Source organism: Leucoraja erinacea, chromosome 12 (genome assembly GCF_028641065.1).
Source record: "Leucoraja erinacea ecotype New England chromosome 12, Leri_hhj_1, whole genome shotgun sequence".
NCBI classification, from domain to species: Eukaryota; Metazoa; Chordata; class Chondrichthyes; order Rajiformes; family Rajidae; genus Leucoraja; species Leucoraja erinaceus.
Window position 1 is genome coordinate 45,448,340 of NC_073388.1, and position 27,320 is coordinate 45,475,659.

At 41.7% G+C, this 27,320-nt stretch overlaps 1 protein-coding gene across 1 annotated transcript in view; it reads right to left on the bottom strand.

Annotated features, from left to right (window-relative positions):
* Nucleotides 1-664: 664 nt before the first annotated feature.
* Nucleotides 665-27,320, bottom strand: part of mtm1 (myotubularin 1) — a 112,285-nt gene continuing 85,629 nt past the window's right edge. Inside the window, exons 11-15 of the mRNA XM_055644036.1 lie at nt 26,177-26,383; nt 18,907-18,999; nt 16,952-17,065; nt 15,590-15,763; nt 665-5,095 (exon numbers count right to left, since the gene is read on the bottom strand). Coding sequence (XP_055500011.1) covers nt 4,919-5,095; nt 15,590-15,763; nt 16,952-17,065; nt 18,907-18,999; nt 26,177-26,383 — 765 coding nt within the window. The 3' untranslated portion in view covers nt 665-4,918. The remainder of the gene's footprint in view (nt 5,096-15,589; nt 15,764-16,951; nt 17,066-18,906; nt 19,000-26,176; nt 26,384-27,320) is intronic.

The following is a 27,320-nucleotide window of genomic DNA, read 5'->3' on the forward strand; positions in this document are numbered from 1 at the left end:
CTGATCAGACATCAGGCAGGTCTGAAGATGGGTCCCAACCTGAAACATCATCAATCAGTCTCTTCCCTCCACAGATCAGCTGACCTGCTGATTTACTTCAGCTGTGTTTTACACAGGTAAAGTTTGTCATGCAATAGATATGTTGTCTGTGTGGAGTTTGTACCTTCTCCCTGTGACCCTGTTGGTTTTCTCTGGATGCTCCAGTTAACCCCACACTCCAAAATGTACAGGTTTGTAGGTTAAATGGCTTCTGTTAATTGTCCCCATTGTGTAGGAGAGTGCTCGTGTACAGGTGATCGCTGGTCAGCATAGATGCAGTGGCCTGTTTCCACACTGTATCTCTAAAGTCCAATCAATTCTTCATGTTTACACTCTGCAGATCCAAACATTTCTTACAGGAAGTTAAGCCACGTAAATTATACCATGGCAAAATAGTATGTTTCGGGATAATAAACTCTGAATCTCTGATTCCAAGGCTACAACTTTTTATGCAATACAAAAAGTTTATACAAAAGGTCAAAGCTTGCAATCATGCCTTAATTTATGTGTATTTTAAAAGTTATGGGCATTGTAACCTCTGATATACACTAACAGAATATTCCCAGAGCATTGCAAATATCTACTTTGGCCTTAAAATGATATGGAAAAAGTACACCACCACGTGTGGGAGTAATTAAGCATCTTTGTTTAATAGAGAAATTAGCATTAAACACATTGGAGAAATACCAGAACATCTTAGATACCATCTCTTATTTTTATTTCTCATCAGCTAAACAGTAGCATATTTGACTGTACAAGGCAAACATAACATAGATCAATTCTGTATACTGTTTCATTATAAACATCAATTTGTAATGCAATGCATACAATGCACATTAAAAGATTAGTCCCCTATTTCTATTGTTGCAAAAATGTTATTTGTATAGCATTATCTTTAATGTATTCATATTTATACTTTTATAACCATCAATCTTGCCGCCTCTCAGTATATGTGCAGTTTTCAGAAACTGCGTATGTAGAAACAAAAAGCAAAATGAGAGCCAAGGCAAATATCCTGAGAAAAAATAAATATACTGGAAAAAAAAATAAAGAAAATGCTACAAATCAATAAAGATGAAATGTGTCCACACATTTTTAGGAAATGTCAATGAAATGTTAATATTATGTTACATTTTCAAGCTTTTTAAAAAAAAAAAAATCACCCTTTTCACTCATGTTCATGAATACTGGAATTTAAACATCTTGGGGGTCATTTCCGCCCATGCTGTAGTGGCAAAGCATTATTGTCAAGTAAATCTAAACAGGGCATTAAATGAATTGAGATAAAATGAAAGCTACATTTAACCCACAAAGATATAGTCTCCATTTTTTTAAACTGCATAATAATAAATATATGCAAGTGCTGTCAGTTACATTCATTAACAGTCATAAAATTATTTTAATGAACATTAAAAATGAATGTTGGTTGAAAGATTTGGAAATTGTTATCCATGGCGTAAAAGAACACTCAAAAGATGATTAGCATTGGGTTATATCATATACACAAGGACCTCTTAATTCAAGTGTTGCATTTTCCACCCTTACGTAAGATACTGCATCTCATCAATCCCATCTCATCAATACTTTAGAAGTATTTTTGCATCTATTTACTTGTGCTGCAGTCACACGAGCTCATTTCACATCAGACATGCTACAAAGCAAGCTGTAGTTGAAGGCAACATTGAACAAAATTAATAGTCAGTAGTCACAATGCGAAATGTGCATTCCTGAAACTCAGTCCAAATTCACCCCTTCTTGGGATCTTGCACGAGCTTGAATTCAGACCATCCATAGCACAGAGAACCATTTGTATATCAGATTGGTAAGAATTTGACAGCAAAGGTATTTGGCCACAAAAGATTATCTATGATTTTCAGTAAATTCTGAGAGTATCAGACTTAACATAACAGTTTAATCTGCCAACATAAATGAATAACAAAGACTTGATAGCCCACAAAATAAAAGCCTTGGGCTACTGCTGAAACAATTTGTCTTGACATTTAAGTTGCTCATACAGATTAGCCAATAGTGAAATGATTCAAGCAGCCTGGATTTGTTATTTAATAATTTTCTTGTGAATATCGAGAAAAAATTGAATAATTGACAGTGTACAATTTAAGATTTGAAGCGACAACACGGTTATATTTATTACTAATTACCTAAAGCTTTTATGTCTTGAATTCAACTTATTTTAACTGAGCCATTGTTAGTAATATGCCCAAATAATCCAAAAGTATGCCATCCCTAGAAAGAAATGTGCAACAGAAAATTCAGGAAGTAGCTGCACATTGCAACAGGGCAGAAGACAACAGTGACCTAGATCATCTTGCATTCTCAGTATCCACACTGGATTCTAAGCGTTGCTGTTTTAACTACCACAGACCTTTGGTCTAAGAGTTAAATCTGATGGGACAGTCATGATTTGATGTAAGATTGTTGCACAGTTCAGTGTTAACACACTGGATGTACAATGTATGATGAACTATTGTGGCCCACAAGCGGCCATATCCAATTGTAGTTCAATGGCAACAAAGCTGTCCATGAAATAATGGAGTTTAAACAAAGTAAAAGTAGAGCCTTCTAGGACATCCAAGCTTTGAGGTCAAACACGATTTATCTAAATTGTTTTTCCTGATGGCAGTGGAATAACGTGTAAATGGCAAAGATTAGGGAACAACTAAATTCAATGTAGGCCTCTGTAGTTTGAAGCCAACGCATCATGAATATGAATTGGGTGTTGCACCAAATGTTGAAAGTTGGGCTCAATTTAAAAAAATATTGAATTTTGCATGGTCAGAATGTTCCAGGGCATCATACAATCAATTAATTACTCTTTGGAATACAATTATTGTTGGTGCACAGGTAATGTCTTGGATTTAACAAGGTGAAACCAAATGCACAAGATCGAAGATTAAATAATGTGGTGTCTTAGTGATAATTAATAATAAATATTAATCGAGTATAAGGTTACTATCCTTGAGATAAAACCATAAGATATTTTAAAGAAACAAAGAGCTGCAGATGCTGGTTTATACTGAAAATAGACACAAGTGCTAGAGTAACACAGCAAGTTTGGCAGCATCTCTGGAGAAAAAGGATGGGTGACCTTTTGTGTCGGAACCCTTCTTCAGACCGAAGTGCCTGAAGAATGGTCCCAACCCATAACGTCACCCATCCTGTTTCTCCAGAGATGCTGCATGACCTGCCGAGTTACTCCAGCACTTTAGGTCCATGAAATATTTTACATATGGGTGAAGCCTGCTACTCTGACCAATACAGCTCTCTCAACAGCAACATTAACTGTCTGCTTAAAGGATGTTGAGAGGTCTGCAATGGAACTTAGATCCACACTAATAACTTGGTTGAGTGCTGCCAACTTAACTAAATTCATATATCTCTTTTGCAGTCTATATATTAAAAAAAATTAAACTAAAGATGCAAAGAAAAATCATTTTAGAAAATTGGCCTTGCACAACAAGCATGGAATCCTAAACTAATATTTATATTAAATCTGGCGGACATAAAAATGATTTGAAAAATATCGCAGAGTGCGATGTCGCACGATGCTTTACTACCCATTACATCTGCAGCACCACAGCATTGAGGATTAAAGCTTCGAATCAGTGTAGGCATCATTAATACCTTCTCATTGGCCAATTTCTGGTCCACGATTTTAATGTCAAATTTTCAGGCTTAAACGTGATATTTTTAGATCCATTGGTGCCAGGGCGACAAACAATGAAAGCCAAGGTTAATCAGTTATTAAAATACAGCAGTTTACAAAATTAGTCACTCCTTTTGCTGACCCATCATAATAAAATGTAATTTCTAAACCTGAATACAACTTTTAAGGGGCAAGGTATGTCAACATTCTCAAGAGCAAATTATATTTTCATAAACTTATCTCAAATTTTATTTAAATTGTGTGGAACATTCGCAGCTAACAACAAACAACCCCAATTAACAAATACATTGGATATTTGTGAAGCTGAATAGCTCCATTGGCAATATGGGTTCTCCTGCAGAATTACTGATTTTTTTTTTAAATACAGAGAGATAGTTTTGTTCAGTGGGAGTTCATACTTACAAAAATGTTGGAAAATTCAGACTGTAAAAAACAATGAAATGAACTTGTCATCTTTTATTCAAATTCCTGTTTGATATTGAAATAAAGTAACAGTGAAACCAGGAGAATATGACCACTGCAGGTCACAGAAAAATACACTGTGGATGAAACTAAGCGTGGAAGATTGTGCGAGCAAGCTGTGCCAAGTCTACTGCCCATGAATCAAGCAGATCACAAAACAGGTTGACACCTTGCTTTTGCCCATTTTGTGCTACACTCTAAGATCAATCTCATCCCCACTGTTTCAAAAGCTTTCCTAACCTTGTGCTTGTTATGCTTAGTATTGGCCTTTGATTAACTAGATAACAACATTGTGGTCAGAAGCAGTGTGTGATAAGTAATTTGCTGTGAAATCCTATAAAAGGTATTGAATTTGTTTAACCCATAGAAGTTTGATAGAGGTCTACCAGACCCCCTGCGACATATGGATTTGAGATGAGTAATTCCACAGTTTCCTTTATTCAGTGATAAAGAAAGTCAGCATAGCACCTGATGCAAACAGAAAGAGCAGGACATTAACCCTACATAAATGGCAGCCTGCTACCATTTAAACTAAGGCACAAGCGTAATTTTAGAATATATTTATCAAAATAGTTTTAATTCACTTTTTGTATAAAGAGGCATTATAGTATTAACATGCAAATAAATCAACACCCCTATCCAGCAACCTTTTAACATGCTGCAGTATAACATATATAAATTCTTTACAGTTTCTAAAGTAATCAGAGCTACAAGAATTCAGATGTGCACAGCTCAGAGAGTTGTCTGTGATCGTGGAGACACTGGCACAGGCGAGGATGGAGTGGATGAATTAGAAACATGCGGAAGCATTCCTGTTGAGGAATCCATAATCTGTAGTTCCTCAAGTTTCTTCAATAGCTGCTCCCTCACAACCAACAATTCTTTGTATCGCTGTTGAACTGGGTCTTGCTGTTGAGAGATAGAACAAGAAAGAGCATTAACCAAATACTTCAACCATTTAAAAAACACAGTGCTGGAGAAAGCCAGCAGGACAGGAAGCTTCTCAAGAGAACATGGATAAGTTGCTTTGGAAAAGCAGTCAGCAGCAAACATATTGAAAGACTCGTCCCAACCTGGTCATTCCTTTTTCTTCTTCCTACTCCAGTCCAGCAGAAGGTACAAAAGCTTAAAAGCGGACACCACCAGTGTAGTGACAGATTTTATATTCTCAAGGATTTAGTCCTGATAGTCACAGTCCTGATTGATGACAGAGGATCAGAAGGTAATCTATACGCACTCACGAGCTCTCCACGAGACATTCAATGCCATCGAAAGATAAATCTTCTTTTGATTAATAGTTTCTTTATTGTAGTAGTACAAACAGTAAGATAATCACAAAGGCTTCTTCTTGTATAAGTACATTTCGATCATAATCTCGTGGTCCTGCTCGTGCATGATCAAAAACTGTCTCTTCCTCAAACTAAACTAACTACTAGGGAGTCCAAGCGAGAATCCCCACCGCTTAGACGCCTGAGACTACATATAAATCCCACCCACATAATTACAGGCAGATAAAATTTAAAGGTAACTGGTTATAGTTATAACATACTGAGTTAAGCTAAATGGCTACTAATTGTTCTGAGTATATAACGAGGCAATTACTAATAGACATTAAAAAAGAAGCTATAAAAGCTTAACTTAATATATCAAAAAACAAAAAATAACATGCATTATTTATCAGCATTCAGACTTCTTTAGCGATTCTTCCATCTTCACCTTCGCCTTCTAGAAGCAAGCATAACTTGGTTATGGGTCTTATTAAAAAAAATGTTTTTAGTCTGAAGTCATACTGTACGTACCAAACCCTTAACGTCAGGCATGGTACCCAGTAAATAGTCCAAAACTCAAAAGTCCAAAGTTTTGACAGCATGAAACTTCTTCCTCCATGTCCGATCAGTTCATGGATATGTCTTAACAATAATGTTGACATATGAAAGTCCTTTGAGAGACTAATAGGATGCTTGGCCTCTTCAGGCATTGCTAGTCTATTCAGACGACCACCCACTCTCAGAAGTCCTTCTTCCAATACCGGATCCAGCTTATACAATTGACTGTTTCTTTTGACACCATGTACTCCACCTTCTAACGTCGATATTTCCTCTTTGTATTTCTGTCTTTGACAGAAAGAAATAATCGCGTTTACCGCTTTGAGATCATCAAGATGTAATCCTTGTATGTCAAATGATGCCTTAAAAACGTGCATTTTCCTTTCAACCTTTTCCTTTAGTTTTTCAGAATCTTCTTCAGAATGCTTTTAGCAATCTCTTTCCTTTTTTGAGCAAACAGCAATAACCTTGTTTTTGCTTTTAGAAACCAAGCCACCACATTCACCAGCTTCTTCTATGATGGAAAGTGGGTAATTAAATAATTAGTTGTGTTTATTGAATCTTTAGCAATAATGTTCACTGTGATGTTTTGTTTAATTTCCGGATCATTAGCAGAGATTTGAAATCCCAGCTCAAGCTTTGGCCATTCTCTCTCTGGCCTACAGAGAAACTCTGGTCCATTGATCCATCTATTATTGCTTAAGAAGCGGTCTGCTGTTGGTTCTCTAAAAGCTTCATCCGAAGGATTTTCCTTTATGTTAATATATTTCCACTGTGAAACATTAGTAGCACCCCTTATATAAGAGGTTCTGTTTGCTACAAATGTTAGAAAATTCTCATTGTTGAAGTACTTAAGCACTGTAATACTATCAGCCCAGAAGGTAGATTGTTCCAGTTGAAGCTGTAGTTCTTTCCTTAGCATGATGTCAACTTTAACAGCTAAGACTGTGGCAGTAAGTTTCATTCTGGGAATTGTAATTTGCTTCAATGGTGCCACTCTGGCCTTTCCCATTAAGAATGCAACATGTACTTTATCGTCATCATTTTCCAGTTTCAGATATGAAACAGTACCATAGCCACTTTCACTGACATCAGAAAAATGTTGCAACTGTGCACATCTGATCTTACCAAAGTTTGTAGGTTTTATACACCAGTCCACTTTAAACTCCGAGATCTTGTCAAGATCCATTAACCATTCTGTCCATTGCTGAGAAGAGGTTTGCATTATACGCTCATCCCATCCAAGCTTTTTCTTACAGAGATCCTGCAAAATTAACCTGGCTGGAAGTGTAAATGGTGCAAGAAATCCCAAAGGGTCATAAACAGAACCAGTCACAGACAGGATACCCCTTCTTGTACATGATCGCTCTTGAATCGAGATTCTGAACTTGAACACATCTGAACACGAGTGCTCTTTCAATTGGCAGATTGTCTTTGTCCAAATCCAACTCCCTGCTCTCCTTGGCTCTGTCATCTAGTGGAATGCTTTCCAATACAACACGGCTGTTGCTGATCCACTTGGAAGGCATGAATCCTCCCTTAGGAGGTCAGATGTTTTACCATTTGAATTGCTTCCTGCTCCTTAGACATGGATTTTAAGCAATCATCCACATAGAAATTATTCTTCACAGTGTTTGTCACTTCTTCTGGAAAGTGAGCTTTATTGTCCTCTGCGGTCCTCCTTAATGCAAAGTTCACACAGCTAGGTGATGACACTGCTTCAAAGAAATGTACCTTCATCCGGTATTCAACAAGATCTTGTTGTGCATCCCCATCAGGCCACCATAGGAATCGCAAGTAGTCAATGTGTTTTTCTGATTCTTTCTGACTTGATGAAACATCGCTTTAATATCAGGCATCAAAGCAATTGGTTCTTGTCTGAATTTAATAAGAACTCCAATGAGTCAGTTGGTAAAGTCTGGACCCTGCAGTAGTTGGCAGTTGAATGATGACCCTTTGAAGACTGCAGGACAGTCAAAGACCACCCTCAGGGTCTCTTTCTTCGAGTGATACACCCCATGGTGCGGAATATACAAAAGCTCTACATCACTTCAATTTAGTTGGTTTGTTGGTACAACTTCGGCATAATCATTGTCAATCATGTCTTTTAGGAAAGACATATATTCCTCATGAAATTTCATATTCTTGCCAAACATGCGTTTCAGATTCTGGGTGTGTTGCTCTGCAATGCAATGATTATTCGGCAGACTAACACTTTCTTGTTTGAAAGGTACATCTAGACAATAGTGTCCCTCTATCATCTTTATTGAGTGGTTCATAATAGTCAAAAACTTGGATTCTTCTCTGAACATTTCTTCTGATTCCTTACCAGTGCTTTCATTGAAGTCATGATTGTATTGCTTGATCAATAGCTCCTCTAATTTAACAGTAGATATTTGATTGACAGCAGCAGCAAGGTAGTTATTCTGGTTCCTGCTTCTGATGTTCCTTCTCAATGAGCCATAGATAACCCATCAGAGTAGGGTTTTCACAGCAAACTGTCCATCCCCATGGCTCCTCACAGTCTGTATAGGTTCCAATGCCTTCAAAGCATTCGTTCCGATAAGTAGGTTGATACCAGAATTTATTTTAGGTATCTTGACATCCTTCAAGCAAGGCCATTATTTCAAGTCCTAGGGTATATTTTGATGACAAACAGGCATGGTCTCATGTGTAAACACCTCAGATATTGGTATAAAATTGTCTTCATCCAGACTAGATATTTCCATACGTAATATAATGACTAACGTACTCTTTCTCTTCATTCATGGTACACAATAGAATCTTAACCTTTTCTCCTGTAATGTCCAGCCTTCTCATCAAGCTTTCGGTACAAAAGGTAGCCGATCTTCCATGATCCAACAATACATATGTCTGCAACGCTGTATTCGTCTTGCTATTACCTGTACAGGTAAGACAGAGAAGATACAGGTTTCTATCCTGGCCCCAATATGGGCAGTTATCTGAGGTGAGGTGACAGCATCACTTGTAGCTGGCTTCACCTCTGTTCTATTTGCTCCGGCTTCTTCTGCTCAGTGTGAAGTGCTTCAGGATGATCTTGAGGGGATATCTGGACATCACCCTGTACTTAGCTTCCTCCCAGGACCCAGACATTCTGAAGCCATGAACCTTCATGTCCCCTCTCGCAATTGGCCCTGACCTTACTCTCTTATCCCTTCTCGAACTTTCCTTCCCATTAATTTGGGATTAATTAATTAAATCCTATTAAATCAATTAATTTCCTTCCCATTAATTCAGAATACTATGTAATAAACATAAAGAGGGAGTTATTCCCAGTGGCTCCGGCTGAAGAGGAAAGACCCCATTTGGTCTCCCAAATAACCGACTAGACAGATGCAAAGGGGGGGTGGTTCTGGGACGCCAGAATGCACCGCTGAGCCTACTGGAGATGTTGTGGGTTCAATCAGCGAAATGTCGATGAAAGTAGGTGCCCACTTGATAACCCCAATGACATGTCTGCCTAGCCTTTCTCAACATCGGAGGAGCATACGTGAGTGCAGAACGCTCCCATCAACATTGGGAGTAAATTGATATTTGGCACTTTGGACGTTTAACATCTAGTCCTGTGTATTTGCAAACAATTAATAGAGAGTTATGGGGTCATACAGCACGGAAACAGGCCATTATGCCCAACACGCTCCATCTACACTTGTCCCACCTGCCTGTTTGGCCCATATCCCCTCAAACCTATCCTATCCATGTACCTGTCCAAATGTCTCTTATACGTTGAAATAGTACCTGCCTCAATTACCTCCTCCGGCAGCTCGTTCCATACACCTACCACCTTTTGTGTAAAAAAGTTACCCCTCAGGTTCCTACTAAATCTTCACCCCCTCACCTTAAACCTATGTCCAATGGTTCAAGATCCCCCAACAATGCACATTCATCCTATGTATTCCACTTGTGATTTTTTCATGTTGTTATAGTACCTACCTTGACTACCTCTGGCAGCTCAAAAGGACACCAAGTGATGGAGCAAATCAGCAGTTCAGTGATATCTCTGGTGAACATTAAAACAGATTTATCTCTTTGGGATTCAATGTTACAAACTCTTCCAATCAACTCAGACCCAGTCACATTCTATGGCAATTGATGGATCAGATCAATTCTTGCACAGCCAATTTCAATAACTAAACTAACAAAAACTAAACTGGACCAGTTCCATACGTATTAGTACAAGAACAGGCAAGAGATTTACCATGTATTTCCACTACCTGTAAGGCATAAGTGTGATGGATTACTCTCCACCTGCCAGTTCAGCGAAGTTCCAATTAGCAGAATACCTTTCAGAACAAAGCAGCCGACTTGAAAGACATCCCATCTATTTCTTCAGCATTTATTCCCTGTGTCACCTAAGTGTTATTGCTGTCAAAATATACCAACGACAAGATGGATTGGAGCAAGACCAAGAGAGACTTTATTGTCATGTGTTCCAGATAGGACAATGAAATTCTTGCTTTGCTTCAGCACAACAGAATATTGTAGGCATAAATACAGAACAGATCAGTGTGTCCATATACCATAGAATATACCATAGAATATATATATACACACACACATAAATAAACAGATAAAGTGCAATAGGCTATTATAGTTCAGAGGTTGTTTGAAGTTGTGTTTAATAGTCTGATGGCTGTGGGGAAGAAGCTGTTCCTGAACCAGGATGTTGCAGATTTCAGGCTCCTGTACCTTCTACTTAAAGGCAGCGGAGAGATGAGTGTGTGGCCAGGGTGGTGTGGGTCCTTGATGATGTTGGCAGCCTCTTTGAGGCAGCGACTGCGATAGATCCCCTCGATGGTAGGGAGGTCAGAGCCGATGATGGACTGGGCAGTGTTTACAACTTTTTGCAGCATTTTCCACTCCTGGGCGCTCAAGTTGCCGAACCAAGCCACGATGCAACCAGTCAACATGCTCTCTACTGTGCACCTGTAGATGTTCGAGAGTCCTCCTTGACATACCGACTCTCCGTAATCTTCTTAGGAAGTAGAGGCACTGATTAGTTTTTTTTATAATTCCATCAGTGTACTGGGACCAGGAGAAATCTTCAGAGATGTGCACGCCCAGGAATTTGAAGCTCTTGACCATTTCCACCATCAACCCGTTGATATAAACAGGACTGTGGGTCCCCATCTTACCCCTTCCAAAGTCCACAATCAGATCCTTGGTTTTGCTGGTGTTGAGAGCCAGGTTATTGTGCTGGCACCATTTGGTCAATCGGTCGATCTCACTTCTATACTCTGACTCGTCCCCATAAGTGATACGTCCCACAACAGTGGTGTCGTCGGCGAACTTGATGATGGAGTTCGCACTATGCCCGGCTACGCAGTCATGAGTATAGAGTACAGCAGGGTGCTGAGTATGCAGCCTTGAGGTACTCCCTTGCTGATTGTTATCGAGGATGACACATTTCCACCAATACGGACAGACTGGTCTGTGAATGAGGATCCAATTGCAGAGGGATGCGCAGAGACCCAGATCTGAGAGCTTGGTAACCAGCTTGGACAGGATGATGGTATTAAATGTTGAGCTGTAGTCAATGAATAACAGCCTGACATACGAGTTTTTGTTGTCTGTGGTCCAGAGCGGAGTGGAGAGCCAGTGAGATTGCATCCACCGTTGATCTGTTGTGGCCTCTCAAAGCACTTCATCACCACAGACGTTAGTGCCACTGGTAGATAGTTAACTTTGTAAAGGGCCTGTTCCACGAGCATGCGACTGCATGCAGCGAGCAACCAAACTGGAAGCGGGGGCCGCGCGGAGGTCGAGTGATCCCGTACGAGTTGACATGAAGTTTGAGCGAAGGCGTATGCCGTCAAGACGCTGCGTACGTCGTCAAGACGCTGCGCACGCCCATCGAGGTGGTGCGTATGGCCTCAATGCGGCTGTGGACAGTGTCAGTTTTTCGTATCCCCGCGCGATGTTGGGACCAGCTCCGCACTACTCCATACGGCTCCAGCGATCGAAGTGGGACTGGCCCCGCGAGGCCGTACGGCTCAAGCGACCACGTTAGGTCGCACTTGCCGCATGGTGTCGCATGCTTGTGGGACAGGCCCTTAAGACCTCAGTGACATCAGCTGCGAAATCTGTGACTTTGCTTTCTGGCAGGGATAGGGTAGAAGTACACAGATCGCATCCAAAAGCTCCTCTTAAATCACAAATGAGAAATGCATCCCCATGTCTTCATTGTCATCACGCCAAAATCCTGATGTCCTTATTTTCAGTTTAATTTATTATTGTCACATGTACAGTGAAAAGTTTTTTTGTTGCATGCTATATTTCAGCAAAAATACTATACATGATTATAATCAAACTGTCCACAGTGTGCAGATACAGGGTATAACGTTTAGTGCAAGATAAAGTCCACTAAAGTCCGATTAAAGATTGTTTGAAGGTCTTCAATGAGGTAGAGGGAGGCGATGACTGCTCTTTGGTTGGTGAGAGGGTGGTTCCGTTGTCTGATTAACAGCTGGGAAGAGACTGTCCCTGAATCTGGAGGTGTGTGTTTTTAAACTTCTATACCTCTTGCCTGATGGGAGAGAGAAGAGGGATTGTCCATGGTGAGACTGGTCCTTAATTATGCTGATCAACTGTATGGGCTACATTCATCAAATGGCCTCAAGTGAGAATCTGACTGAAAATAGCAAATTAATAGCAGGTGAAAAGGAAAACAAGATGGCAGCGTGTGGCCGGAAGTTAACTTACAAATGAACCCAAACTGACTGGCAAGACATATAAATAGCAGGCAGTAACAAAAGGAATTGGGTTAGTTAGATACTAAAGAAAGTGGTCTCCACACTGAAGCAGTGGGCGTGGCTGGAATACATAAAGTAGTTTATGCTTCTCATGGTAAAGAATTATAATAAAATCCAGTGAAAAGGAAGGCAGTAAAAATAATAGATGAAATGTAAAAGGAGGTATTAAAAGGCTGGCAATGCAAGGCAAGCATCACCCAGTTTAAACAGTAGCATCACAAAAGGTGCTGAAGGAACTCAGCAGGTCAGGCAGCATCTATGGAGGGAATGAACAGGCAACGTTTTGGGTCAGGACCTTTCTGTGGAGGTCAGTAGCATCTTAGTTTGCCGCAGGAAATGGGAGGGGATACTGCAGGAAGTTGTAGCATAATCTTCCAAACATCCCTTAATACTGGGTAAGCAACAGCAGGCTGGAAAATGAGAAAGGCAACACCTTTGTACAAAAATAACCATAATGATATCTTCAAATGCTGGCCATCAGTTTGATCTTGGTGCATGGAAGCCTTTAAAACAATAGTCAGGTGCTAGGCAAACATTGAGTTAATAAAAGAAAGCCGGTAATGGCTTGGCTAACCAGACTGAATACTGCATAATGGGAATAGACTGGATGTTATCTATACTGATATTCAAATGTCTTTTGATAAGGTTCAAAATAATGGTCAGGTCAGCACAATTAAAAGGATGGTCAGCACAATTAAAAGAGGCAGTTGCAGGATGGACACAAAGTTGTCTGAATTAAAATAGAGTCCAGGATGGCAGGACAGGCAGGCCTGCGGAAGTTGACATTTAATGCAGAGAAGTGTGATTCGCTTTAGTAAAGAGAACGAGGGCAATGCTACATAACGACACCGTTTGAAAGGGTGTACTGGATCACAGGGATTTGGATGCCTCCAATTCTTTAAAATTGGCAAAGTACATTGTATATTTAGTTGGCAAAATGTTTGGAATGCACATTTCATAGAAACGGATAGACAATGAATGTAAATACAGGAAAAGAGTTAAAGGCCTGAGTAAAGAAGCAGAAGTATTTTCTAGAATGATTACAGGTATGTGGAATATCATTTTCACCAGATCCTGACCCACTGATTTACTCTCACACTTTGTGTCCTTTTTAAAAAAATCATTTACATAGCTTGGCCAGAAAAGCTCATTGCAGCAAAGATCCTTACGTGGTTCGGTGGAGACATACAAATTTATGTCCAGTTTAGAAAAACTAATAGAGAGAAGCTGTTGAATCAAGGAGCAGCGGATTTATATTTGATGTGATTTATATGTGATTAGATTTGATGTGGAAAAAAATCATGGAAGATGTGAGGAGAATTTATCATGCAGAACGGTTACAATCTGGAGTTCTCAGCCTGCAGGATCAGTGCCCGAAAAGCTTTGGATAATACATAAAGGGAAATAACATGCAAAGCAACAGGGAAAGAGCAGGGGAAGGGGACTGAATGGATTGCTTTGCAAAGGCATGATGAGCAATATGATCTTAAAGCAGTTCAACAGTGACAACTTTCTCAAAATCAGTTTGGGATAGGCAGTAAAATCTGGTCTTTCTAACAACTCCCAGATTCCATTAAAAATAAAACAGTCTCTTTGGAGATGTCTTGAGATTTTCTATTCCTTTAGTTGGTTTATGGTGTAGAATGTAGAGCACAACTTGCCCCGGCAAGTTTCTTGAATGCTACACATGGAAATTTAGTTCCACCGTTTGCAGTGGGTGTACTTGAATCCAATGTGACAATCATGAGGTTATGCTATCTTTGTGTTAAATTGCAATCCAGGACGGGCGAGGAGAAAAAACATAACATTTGATTTAAGTACTACCATTCATGCGCCTATGTACACAAGTAGGTCTGCTCAGAGGGGCAAACATTTTTAAAAGAGGTGAACCTCATTCAACAGACAGGTGTAGAGGGCAGACCTGGAGAAGGGATTAATTGGATGGGCCTTTCGAAGAGCAAGCAATTTTTTTTTCAAAGCCAGAACATTAAAGGACTTTGAAAGATCAGTGACAGAAAATGTGATTACGACAAGAAAACACATTTCAAACTGATGGAAATGCGACAGGAAACCTGATAGATAACGATCAACTTCTAGTAAAATCGCACACTGCAAATTAATTATTTCTCTTAGAAGAGATGTCAAGATCAGCTAGAGTCAAGAATGTATTTTAGATTAAGTTGAGATCTAAAGCAAAACATATGAATAACACAGAGAAGCCGAACAGAAGATGTAATATTCCTATAATATAAAGGAAGCCATATTGATAGATTCATTGAAAGATGCAGCATGGAAACAGACCCTTCAGCCCACCGAGTTCTTGTCAACCATCGATCATCCATTCGCACTATGTCATCCCACTTTCACAACCTCCTTAATGAATTCAGGACAATTTAAAGGCCAATTAACTTACAAACCCGCGTGCTTTTGGGATGTTGGAGGAAACTGGAGCACCTGGAGAAATCCCGTGCAGTCACAGGAAGAACATGTAAACTCCACATAGACAGCACCCGAGGTCAGGTTCAAACTCAGGCCTTTGGTGCGTGAGGCAGCAGCTCCACCAGCTACGCCACCATGGCGCCCAGTATTCGCTAACAACATTCTTTATCATGAAGAAAGCCGCAAAATCTCATGGAAGGAATTCATTGTATTAATTTAGTTTGGTGTCTGTCTGACAAATCAAAGTCCTTTCCCAGAAAAAAGAATAAGTTTCTGTTGGCTCTTACCTTTAAAACTTTACTTTTTCTTACAGAAATACAGTATTTACGAAAGACCGAATTATACCTTGATGATCATCGTCATACCTGCTGTCTGAACCAAGGATTCCAACGAATATAGTAGTTGACCCAGAGATCCAGGTGTCGCATGCTGGCCACTGGGTACAGCACACGCTGGTCTTTTGTATAGAAGGGATTGATGTACTTGTCCATGTCATTATTTGTAAAAGACCATAAGGAGACTGTCCATTTCCGTAACTCCTTGAATCAATAAAGAAAATAAATGACTTTTAAAAAATAAAATCACACAAGTAGTACTTACGATTCATCAGATTATGGGGCATATTTTATCTCCAACCATTCATGTTTTCAGTGAAGTATAGATCTAAACTGATGTATTAGATGATACTGAACTTATTGTAAAGATAGTTACATAGTTATGGTGTTATCCATCTGGATAGCTATAATTCATTATCTACGGATAGAAAGGATAATTTGATTTTATTAGGTCTGAATCTCAAGATGTACAAAATCTGAAACTTTTTGATAGAGACAATACATTCTGTGAGATACAGAAAAGAGAGACACCAGGTAGAGGGAAATTATAAGTACAGAAATAAAATAATGATAAACGGCACGTCATTCAAAGAAAGAAAGAAACAAGAGGCCGTGGACAGGTGCAGAAAGAGCAAAGGAAACAAGCAAAGAGGCAGTTTCAGGAAAAGAAACCCACAAAATTAGTATTTCCTTACATTTATAAAATGTCTTTAATGCAGTAAAATGTCCCAAGGCACATAACAACGACACAGCAAGTCAACAAGCAAGGGAAAAAAAATAATGGCCCCAGCGTTAAAATGGCCTTATCAGCACAAACATACATATTTCAATAAGAGTAAGCTACAATTCTCTCCTTTTTCCAGGAATTTTGTATTTTGAGCTTTGGAATCGAAAATATGATGCAAAAGATAATAGAAAATATGTTGCGTATGAGATTCCAGTTCCTTAGCTTCCTCATCTCTTCCCTTGCTCGATTGAATTTATAAATATGTGAGACTCTTGGTCTCACGCTCAGTAAAAGTCGGGAATAAGAGAATATAAACATGAATGGAGAAACTAGACTGGGCTGAACAAAGAAATAGGCAAGTTGAATTAAAAACAAACAGCTGAAGAGAAAATAAACGAGTAAAAGAAAAGGCAACCATAAGGAATAGAAAGTCTTGCACATATAACACGAGCTTAGTTAAGTTATGAAATATGGAAGATTTTTATTATCCCCATACCTCTGCCCTGCCCCTTGATTCGTGCCCTCGTTATCCCCATCCCCCAATCTAGTTTGTGAATGAGCACAGGGTTTAAGTAATAAAGACAGTATTCATAATGGGAGCAGTACCACAGAATGCACCATAGTGATTGCCACTCGACAAGTCATCAAACCATATTTGTACCAACCTCCTTCGAGCGCTGCTGTTCACAGGTGTATAAGAAGGTTCCAAACCGACAGCTGTACAGGTGATCCAGAACGGTAACCAAGAAAACCTCGTTAAACTGAAAGGCAGTCGGAAACTAGAACCAAGAGAAAGATGTCCCTTTCAGCATATTTTATTAAACTCTCCAATGGTAAAACTTATTTAACCCATAAAACTTCTTTACCTCAGAGTAAGAGTCAATATGTGGAGAAACCTTAATCAGGTCTACGTTCAAATGTTTATGTGTTGCACGGTGGCATAGCAGTAGAGTTGCTGTCTTACAGTGCCAGAAACCACAGGGTTCGAACCTGACCACGTCTGGGTGCTGTCTGTACAGAGTTTGTACGTTCTCCCCATGTCTACGTGGGTTTCCTCCGGATGCTGCAATTTCTTCCCACACTCCAAAGACGTTCAGGTGTGTAGGTTAATTGGGTTTGGTAAAAATTGTAAATTGTCCCTAGTGTGCAGGATAGCGTTAGTGTAGATGCATCGCTGGTAGGTGCTGACTCGGTGGGCCAAAGGGTCTGTGCCCGCGCTATATCTATAAACTCAACTAGTCCAATTTATATTCCATATAATACAAAATAATAGCCACGGTTTGCACGCCAAGGTGAGCCATTTTGTTTAAGTTATTCTTTTATATTTTGACTTACCGGTTTAGACAGAGCCACTCTTAGTTTACAACCTCCCCCAACACACTCACAAACACACACTATTTTCCAGATGGACACAAAATGTTAGAAAAACTCAGAGGGACAGGCAGTATCTCTGGCAAGATGGAATGGGTGACGTTTTGGGAAGGAGGAGGGGATGGAGAAAGAGGGACAGCAAGAGCTACTTGAAGTTAGAAATGTCAATGTTCATACCGCTGGGGTGTAAGCTACCCAAGCAAAAATATGAGGTGTTGTTCCTCCAATTTGTGCTGGGCCTCACTTTGACAATGGAGGAGGTGCAGGACAGAAAGGTCAGTGTGGGAATGGTATGTGGAGTTAAAGTGTTGAGCAACCGGTACTACTTTCCAGCCTTTGTGTGACTGACCTCTTTCTCCTACATTAAGGTGAGTGCCACAAATATCACTCCACGTAGCCCCAGTCGTGGCTTCCCCAGAGGATAAGTTACTATCTGAACTCTCTACAACTTCAGTTGGCCTTAGAGAAGCAAAATGATGATGCACCAGTGAAAGTAAATGGTTGCAGGAATGTCAATGCTTCTCATATTCTCCAAGATGATAATTTTTGGAAACAAACATAATCAAATATATTAGTCCTGTGAATGTACTCTCTTTAAAGCTAATCTTTTTTTTTAAATGAGCACCTAAGTTCATAAATTCTAGGAGCAGAATTAGGCCATTCAGCCCATCAAGTCTACTCCGCCATTCAATCATGGCTGATCAATCTTTCCCTCTCAACCCTATTCTCCTGCCTTCCCTCAATAACCCTTGACACCCTTACTAATCTCCGAATTGTGTATTGTTGCTGTATATGTTGTTTTTGTTTCATGCTTGTTTTAATTGTATGGTGTCCTTGAGAGTCCTGAAAGGCGCCCTATAAATAAAATGTATTATTATTTTTATTATTAATCAAGAATCTGTGAATCTCCGCCTTAGAAATATCCATTTGACAGCCTCCACAACCGTCGGCAGCAATGAATTCCACAGATTCACCACACCACGACTAAAGAAATTCCTCCTCGTCTTTCTAAAGATACGTCCTTTTATTCTTAGGCTATGGTCTCTGGTCATCTCATCTTCTCAACATTCACTCTATCCAGGCCTTTCATTATTTGGGTAAATATATCATAATATTCGTAATATTAATTTGTAATACATCACCTTTTTGTAATATTTTCAAATCTTCAATGCAGAAGTTGTCAAAATATTCAGCACAAGCAGTCTGTCATATAGTGAACAAATCATAAAATGAAATTCAAAACACTCACCTGTTTTGTCATTTGCCACACACAGTCGATGAACTGCAGGAATATAGGAGATCGATCTGCATCTGCGTAGTTCCTATCACCATGTCCAATTCTCTAAAATAAATAACTTAGTCAACAAGTTTTCCTGATCCAATTATTGTTACATATAATTTGCAACTTTAACATAAAACTATAATTACTGACTGGTAGAAATCGGATTCAAATTGACTAAAAGAACAAACTGGTGGAGGAACTCAGCAGCATCTGTGGAGGGAAATGGGCAGATGACTTTTTAGACTGAAGGGCCCCAACATGACATCTGTCCATTTCCTTCCACAGATGTTGCCAGATCTGCTGACTTCCTCCGTTATTTTCCACTCAAGATTTCAGCAGCTGCAGTTTCTTGTGTCTGCTTATTCAAATTGGGTGTGTTTGTAATTTTTAATAAAAAGTTACAGAATTCATAAATCTCCGAGCAATACTTAAGGGCCTATGACCGAAGACTTTTCAGATGGTGACAGAGTTAAGGGCCTGTTCCACTTATGCAACCTTTTCGGCGACTGCCGGCACTCGTCATAGGTCGGCGAAAATTTTCAACATGTTGAAAATTCAGCGGCGACCAGAAAGACTCTTTGGGTGACTAGGAGACCTCTCACGACCATACAGGCGACGACCATACAGGCGACCCCCTGGTGACATGTTGAACATTTTTGGCGGCCTACGACGGGTGCCGGCAGTCGCCGAAAAGGTCACGTAAGTGGGACAGGCACATTAGGAATTTTATTTTGAGGATTTTCACAATGACTACTTTCCTAAATGTTTAAAAAAGGTAGCGTTTTGTAGTTATTCAGGTGTGCATTACCATCAAATGGGAATGCCTGCACATTCCTGACATATCTTTCCCACCAATTCCACCCAAGTTTGTATGATCAGAATGATTAACAAGTTACCTTATTAACTGAAACTCCTGCACTGATTATTACAAATCTGTCATTTGCAATGACACAGGCTGCATCTTAAGTTTAACAGGAAGGGCAAATCCAGATACAAAATCTTACTCTCTCACCATTAGCTTAGAACATTTGTATCTAAAAAAATCAGATTCAGCTCCAATTATAAGCATATTTTAACACAAGGGAAATATCTGACAATTTGCACTGTTTGCCTTTTGACACACAAAAATTAGACACTTCTGAATTATCTTCTCACAATTAGATAGTATTTATCTCGTAATTTATCGAGGCAAAGAACTGCAGATGATGGTTCACCAAAAAAGACAATACACTGCAGTAACTCAGCAGGTCAGGCAGCATACCCGGAGATCATGGATAGGTACCGTTTCACGTTGGGACTTAGCGCCCCTTCTCCCGTCTCGTCGCCCCTTCTCCCTTCACGCGGCGACCCTCTGTGGCTCCGGTTTCAACACACTAGGAGCATCAAGAACCAGCTGGGAACAGACTTTGCGACCTCCGCAATTCACTGTTGCACCGAACACCACAGCCCCACCCGGCTCGGACCTGCCCCGCAAAGAGTGGGTCTCTGAACCGGCACCATACAGGGGTCGGCCGGTTCAACGCCAACATGCATCGCTGGGGGCTGCGTTCATCACGTCATCAACAGCGCAGCCCGTCATTCCCCCCCCCCCCCCCCCCCCCCCCCCCACACACACCCACTCTTACAGCTTTCCTCTCCCTCTTACAAACACTCCGAAGAAGGGTCCCAACTCAAAACGTCGCCTGTCCATGCCCTTCAGAGATGCTGCCTGACCAGCTGAGTTACTCCAGAACTTTTGTTTGTTTATTAACTTTGGCATATGCATACTGCTGGCAAGGCAAACATTCATTGCCCATCCATAACTGCTCACAAGGGTTGTTGTCATGCACTTAGTGGCTTTGAAGATTTAATATCAATTCTTGTGTCAAGATCAATTTCTACTCAAGCCAAGCTCTTCCTATGCAAGATTATTATTGGATTTTATGAAGTTGTGTGTGTATCATTTGCCCAATTGTCAATTTTTGGTCGTTCATCAAGAGATGACATTCTTTTGACCATTTGCAAGTGCATGCAAGCCCCAATAGTATGAGGGAGGGGGTAAGTGGAATTAGGAGAAGATAGCAAAGCTAGACTCTGCCTACATTTAAAACATATACAGGAGATTAATGGAGAGAACGTAGAAATCTGACGCATTTAGGAGCTGATTGTGGACTTTAGAAGGGCACTACATCTGAGGACGTATATGCCACTGGAGATAAATGGACAGGGTGAGCTGCTTTAAATACCTGGGAGTCCACATCACTGAGGATCTGACATGGACATCACACGCTGCCGCACTGGTGAGTAAGGCAAGGCAGCGCCTTTATCACCTCAGGCAGCTGAGGAAATTCAGAGTCTCTCTGAGGATCCTTCAGTGCTTCTACTCAGGGGCTATAGAAATCATCTTGTCCGGCAACATCACAATCTGGTTTGGGAACTGCTCTGCCCAGGACAAGAAGGCTCTGCAGAGAATAGTGCATTCAGCCGAATGCACTAAGGGAACTACATTCGCCCCCCTGCAGGGACTATACATCAGAAGGTGCAGATCCAGAGCCTGCAACATTATGGGGGACCCCTATCACCCTAGCAACGAACTGTTCCAGCTGCTACAGTCAGGCAAACGCCTCCATTGTTATGCTGTGAAGACAGAGAGGATCAAAGTTCTTATAGCAGAGCAAGATGGCCCACTCCTACGCAAAACACGTAGTACGGTCATGGGCAGATTCATGGATGATTATAGGACCCATCTTGGGCCTATAATCCCATTATAGCGGAGCTCCGCTATAAGGTCTTTGGGAGAGAGAGGTGGGGTAGGAGCCGGGGTGCAGAGAGCATGGGGAGAGATGTGGGGTTGGGGGCTGGTGGGTTAAGGGACTACAGCATGGCGGGGGGGGGGGGGGGGAGACATTGTAGTGTGGGGGCAGGCAAGGTGGTGCCGGGGGAGGGGGAGAGTTGAGGGGTGGGATAGGGCCTAGTGTGTGTGAAGTTGCGGGGAGGTTTACAATGTTTCTTATTTAATGTCCCTTGTCTAGTCTGAAATAAAGTTCATCATTGGATATAAAAATCAGAAGAAATAGAATTGTGTGTGTTATATGATTATATACATTTATATCACATTCATGTATGTGTGTTTATAAACATTTTATTCTTTAACAAGAATTAACAGAAGTATGAACTAACAGAATTATGAATCTAACCCTATATCACACACAAAAACTTCCCCCGCAATGTCAATTACCCTGCGAGTCGGGTCGGGTCGGGCCGGGTAAGTTCCGGTTACTACAAAATCAACTCAAACACTGCTTATGAGCCACTTAAAAAGAAATGATTTAAAAAACATTAAAAAAAGACAATTACCAGAGTCAAATTTTATTCTTGACAAGAATTAACAGAAGTATGAACTGAGAGAATTATGAATCTAACCCTATATCACACACACAAACTGTTCCCCCGCAACGTTGATTACACTGCAAGTCGGGTCGGGTCGGGTAGGCTCTGGTTACTAAAATGGGCGGGGAAAAATGACCAGGATCCCCTCCGTAGCGTACTACACGTCAGCCCATTGCATTTCGCAGGAGTAGCCTATCTTGCTCCGCTAAAGGATCTTTGGAGAGGATGAAACTGAGTTTCTTCCCACAGGCCGTCAGGACTGTTATCCCACCAGGGACTAATTTACTCAACTAATTTACTGTTGTGTTGTGTCTTTTTAAAATTGCTGGGGGTTTTTTCTATTATGTAAATACTGATTCTGTTCTATTCTGTTCTGTAGTTTTTTCCACAATCCGCAGGCATTGCCACTTTCATTTCACTGCACATCTTGTATGTGTATGTGACAAATAAATCTTGACTTGACATTTACACTGTTGACTTTAGAGACATGGAGCAGAAACAGGCCCTTTGGCACATCGAGTCTGCACCGTCCACTGATCAGCCCATACACTAGCACCATCATATACACCAGGGACAATTTACAATGTTACCCATGCCAATTGAACTACAAACGAGGATGTAACTAGTAGAGTGGATAAAGGAGAACCAGTAGATGTGTTATATCTGGACTTTCAGAAGGCTTTCGACAAGGTCCCACATAAGAGATTAGTATACAAACTTAAAGCACATGGCATTGGGGGTTCAGTATTGATCTGGATAGAGAACTGGCTGGCAGACAGGAAGCAAAGAGTAGGAGTAAACGGGTCCTTTTCACAATGGCAGGCAGTGACTAGGGGGGTACCGCAAGGCTCAGTGCTGGGATCCCAGCTATTTCCAATATATATTAATGATTTGGACGAGGGAATTGAATGCAACATCTCCAAGTTTGCGGATGACACAAAGCTGGGGGGCAGTGTTAGCTGTGAGGAGGATGCTAGGAGGCTGCAAGGTGACTTGGATAGGCTGGGTGAGTGGGCAAATGCATGGCAGATGCAGTATAATGTGGATAAATGTGAGGTTATCCACTTTGGTGGCAAAAACAGGAAAGTAGACTATTATCTGAATGGTGGCCGATTAGGAAAAGGGGAGATGCAACGAGACCTGCGTGTCATGGTACACCAGTCATTGCAAGTAGGCATGCAGGTGCAGCAGGCAGTGAAGAAAGTATGTTAGCATTCATAACAAAAGGATTTGAGTATAGGAGCAGGGAGGATCTACTGCAGTTGTACAGAGTCTTGGTGAGACCACACCTGGAGTATTGCGTACAGTTTTGGTCTCCTAATCTGAGAAAATACATTCTTGCCATAGAGGGAGTGCAGAGAAGGTTCACCAGACTGATTCCTGGGATGTCAGGACTTTCATATGAAGAAAGACTGGATAGACTCGGCTTGTACTCGCTAGAATTTAGAAGATTTAGGGGGAATCTTATAGAAACGTACAAAATTCTTAAGGGGTTGGACAGGCTAGATGCAGGAAGATTGTTCCCGATGTTGCAGAAGTCCAGAACAAGGGGTCACAGTTTAAGGATAAGGGGGAAATCTTTTAGGACTGAGATGAGAAAAACATTTTTCATACAGAGAGTGGGGAATCTCTGGAATTCTCTGCCACAGAAGGTAGTTGAGGCCAGTTCATTGGCTATAGTTAAGAGGGAGTTAGATGTGGCCCTTGTGGCTAAAGGGATCAGGGGGTATGGAGAGAAGGCAGGTACAGGATACTGAGTTGGATGATCAGCCATGTCCTGCACCTATTTTCTATGTTTCAATGTTTCTAACCTGTATGTCTTTGGAGTGTGAAAGAAAACCGCAGTACCCGGAGAAATTCTACGTGGTCACAGGGAGAACGTATAAACTCTGTACAGAACAGCACTCATAGTCAGGATCAAACCTGGGTACCAGGTGCTGTATGGCAGCACCTCTACTCCTGCACCACTGTGCAGCCACAAACCTACATTTTAGGTACATAAGCTTTGAGAGCGAGTTTCTAATCAGGCACAGAAAGTCAGGAAGCCACTCCTCCTAAATACACAATAGCTGCAGAGCATTCGTGCAGTTCTTAACCTTAGCCAATGGGCACTATGTTAACAAGTTGAAGGGCAATAGAGCCCATACAAATCTATTTATGCGGCAGGCCATTGCCTTTCAGCGAATGAAAGGAAAAATAATTAACCACATCATAAAGAACCTTTGAATTTAGTCTACAACTGCAGGTGCTGGTTTAAAAAAAATGCTGGAGTAACTGAGCATGTCAGGCAGCATCTCTGGAGAACATGGATAGGTGACATTTGTGATCAGGGCCGTTCTTCAGACTGATTGTAGTGGGTTGGAGAAAGATGGAAGAGAGGAGAGGCAAGACAAAGCATGGGGAGTGATAGGTGGATACAGGTGAGGGGTGTTTTTGATAGGCGGGTGGTTGGAGAAAGGCCAGAAATGAAAGGACAAAAGGCGTGAGATAAGGATAAAAGAAGTGCAGCAAATTGTGAAACCAGGTACAGGTGCACAACCTTTTATCCGGAGTTCCAGAAACCGAAAAGCTCCGAAAACCGGCCATTTTTTCCAGATGTCGTCTGCGCACCAAAGCTCGCGTTTGGCGCCAAACTTGACCCAAAACGACCCACGGTCAACCCAGGTCTGTACTACTGTAGCGGCTGCCTCCTCCCTGGAGACCGGGAGACGATTAAACATCTGTAAATCATTGCTTAAATGTTAGTCAGTTAGTTTGGAGGGCTTTTATGTGAAGGGGGGTGAAGGGGTAAACTTTAATTCTTAGTCCCCTACCTGGTCGGAGAGGCGGGGAGCGGTCAATGCCTTACCGGGTCGCTGTGCAGTAAGCTCCGCAGCGCTGTGGCCGTGGGGCCGCGGGCGGCGCCGGTTGTAGCTCCGACCCCGGCAACTCTACCCCTGGCTGCGAGGCGCTCCAAATCCAGCACCGCCCGCGGCCGGACGCCCCAGCTCCGCGAATGTCGGGAGTCGGCGGCGTCGCAGCGCTGGGATACCAGCGGGGTGCGGGCAATGCCTTACCGGGTCGCCGTGCGGCAAGCTCCGGAGCGCTGTGGCCGCCGACACACAACATCGCGGAGCGTCGCTGGATTTGGAGCCGCGCAGCCAGGGGTAGAGTTGCCGGGGTCGGAGCTCCAACCGGCGCCGCCCGCGGCCGGACGGAGCCCCCAGCTCCGCGGCTCCAAATCCAACGACGCTCCACGAATGTTGGAAGAAGGCGGCCACAGCGCTCCGGAGCTTGCCGCACGGCGACCCGGTAAGGCATTGCCCGCTCCCCGCTGGTATCCCAGCGCTGCGACGCCGCCGACTCCCGACATTCTCGGAGCTGGGACGTCCGGCCGCGGGCCGCGCTGGATTAGGAGCGCCTCGCAGCCAGGGGTAGAGTTGCCGGGGTCGGAGCTACAACCGGCGCCGCCCGCGGCCGGACGGAGCCCCCAGCTCCGCGAGGTTGGGAGTCGCCGACCAGGTAGGTAGGGGACTAAGAATTAAAGTTTCCCCCTTCACCCCTACACCACCACCACCACATAAAATCCCTCCAAACTAACTGACTAACATTTATGCAATGATTCTCCCGGTCTCCGGGGAGGAGGCAGCTGCTCCATACTTTTCAAGCCGCCCGCGCTACCTACCTAATCTACGCTAAAAATCTTCCATTCTGAAATCCGAAAATGTCCGAAATCCGACAAGTGTCTGGTCCCAAGGCTTTCGGATAAAAGGTTGTGCACCTGTAACAGGCACAGAGGTGGAAGGGGAGTAATGGGTGCAATTCTCATGCCACCGGGATAAAGAATACTGTCACTCTTACATTATGAGACATGGTTCCAAATTCTTACCGTTGCAAATTTGTGCCCAAAACTTAACCATTCCTTTTCAATAAGTACTTCAAACCCTTTGGTTGTTCGGTAAAAGCTGTCAAGCATTAGTAAAGCTAGAGATGTCAGTTGTGCAGTACGATCCCAGCCATCACTGCAGTGTATCAAGGCTGAATTCTTTCCAGATGCTAGTTTATCTGCAACTTGGATTGCTCCTGCCAGAACAAACTGAATATAAAGATGTAAGTTGTAAAGCTGTCTCTTTTGAAAAAAATGTTTACTCATTTTACAATGAAAATTAACGGATGTTCATTCTTTCCAAGAAATTCACAATTAAAAGTTTATACAGAAATTAACTACAAGCAAAATTAAAGAAAAAATATTTCTGTGACACTTTAATCGAGGCACTTAAATAAAAAAGTTTAAATCATGACTTTTCTATATATAGAATATCAAGATGCTCAACCAAAACCAGATAAACCAAAATTGTAAAACAAAACACTGCAGATGCTGGGAATTTGAAATTAAAACTAAAAATGCTGAAATTAATCATCAGGTCAGGCAACATCTGTGGATACAAGTGGATGATCCTTCATCAAGTTTGCAAAAGTTAATAAATGCTCAACCTAGTTCTCTCTTCCTAATTTTCTTTAAAACAAAATAAATGAAAGTAACCCACTCCCCTTTCTCTGCCCAAGAACCCATTCCCCTTTCTCTGCCCTCTCTTCACCTTCTCCTCCTCCACAACCCCCAACAGGTTTCCCCCCCCCCCCTCCCCCTTTACCTCCACTTGTACCGTTTACAATGGATACACAATTTGCAACCTTTCTATCCACAAGGTTAGAAATTCAGAATATATCTTTTCGGGCTCACACCTGACTTCATCTCTGGCTTTTGTCCAACAATCTACCTATCAATAAAAAACATTGCCTGTGTTCACCTATTACCTGCCATTCTGTCCTGCCCCACCTCTCAGCTTTCTTTTCTGCCCCCCTCCCCCCCACACTCAGTCTGAAGAAAGGTTCAGACCCGAAACATCACCTATTCATGTTCTCGGGGGATGCTGCCTGACCTGCTGAGTTACTCCAGCATTTTGTGTCTATCATTGGTATAAACCAGCATCTACAATTCCTTGTTGTAATAAATGTTGTGTTTAGCTAGTCAT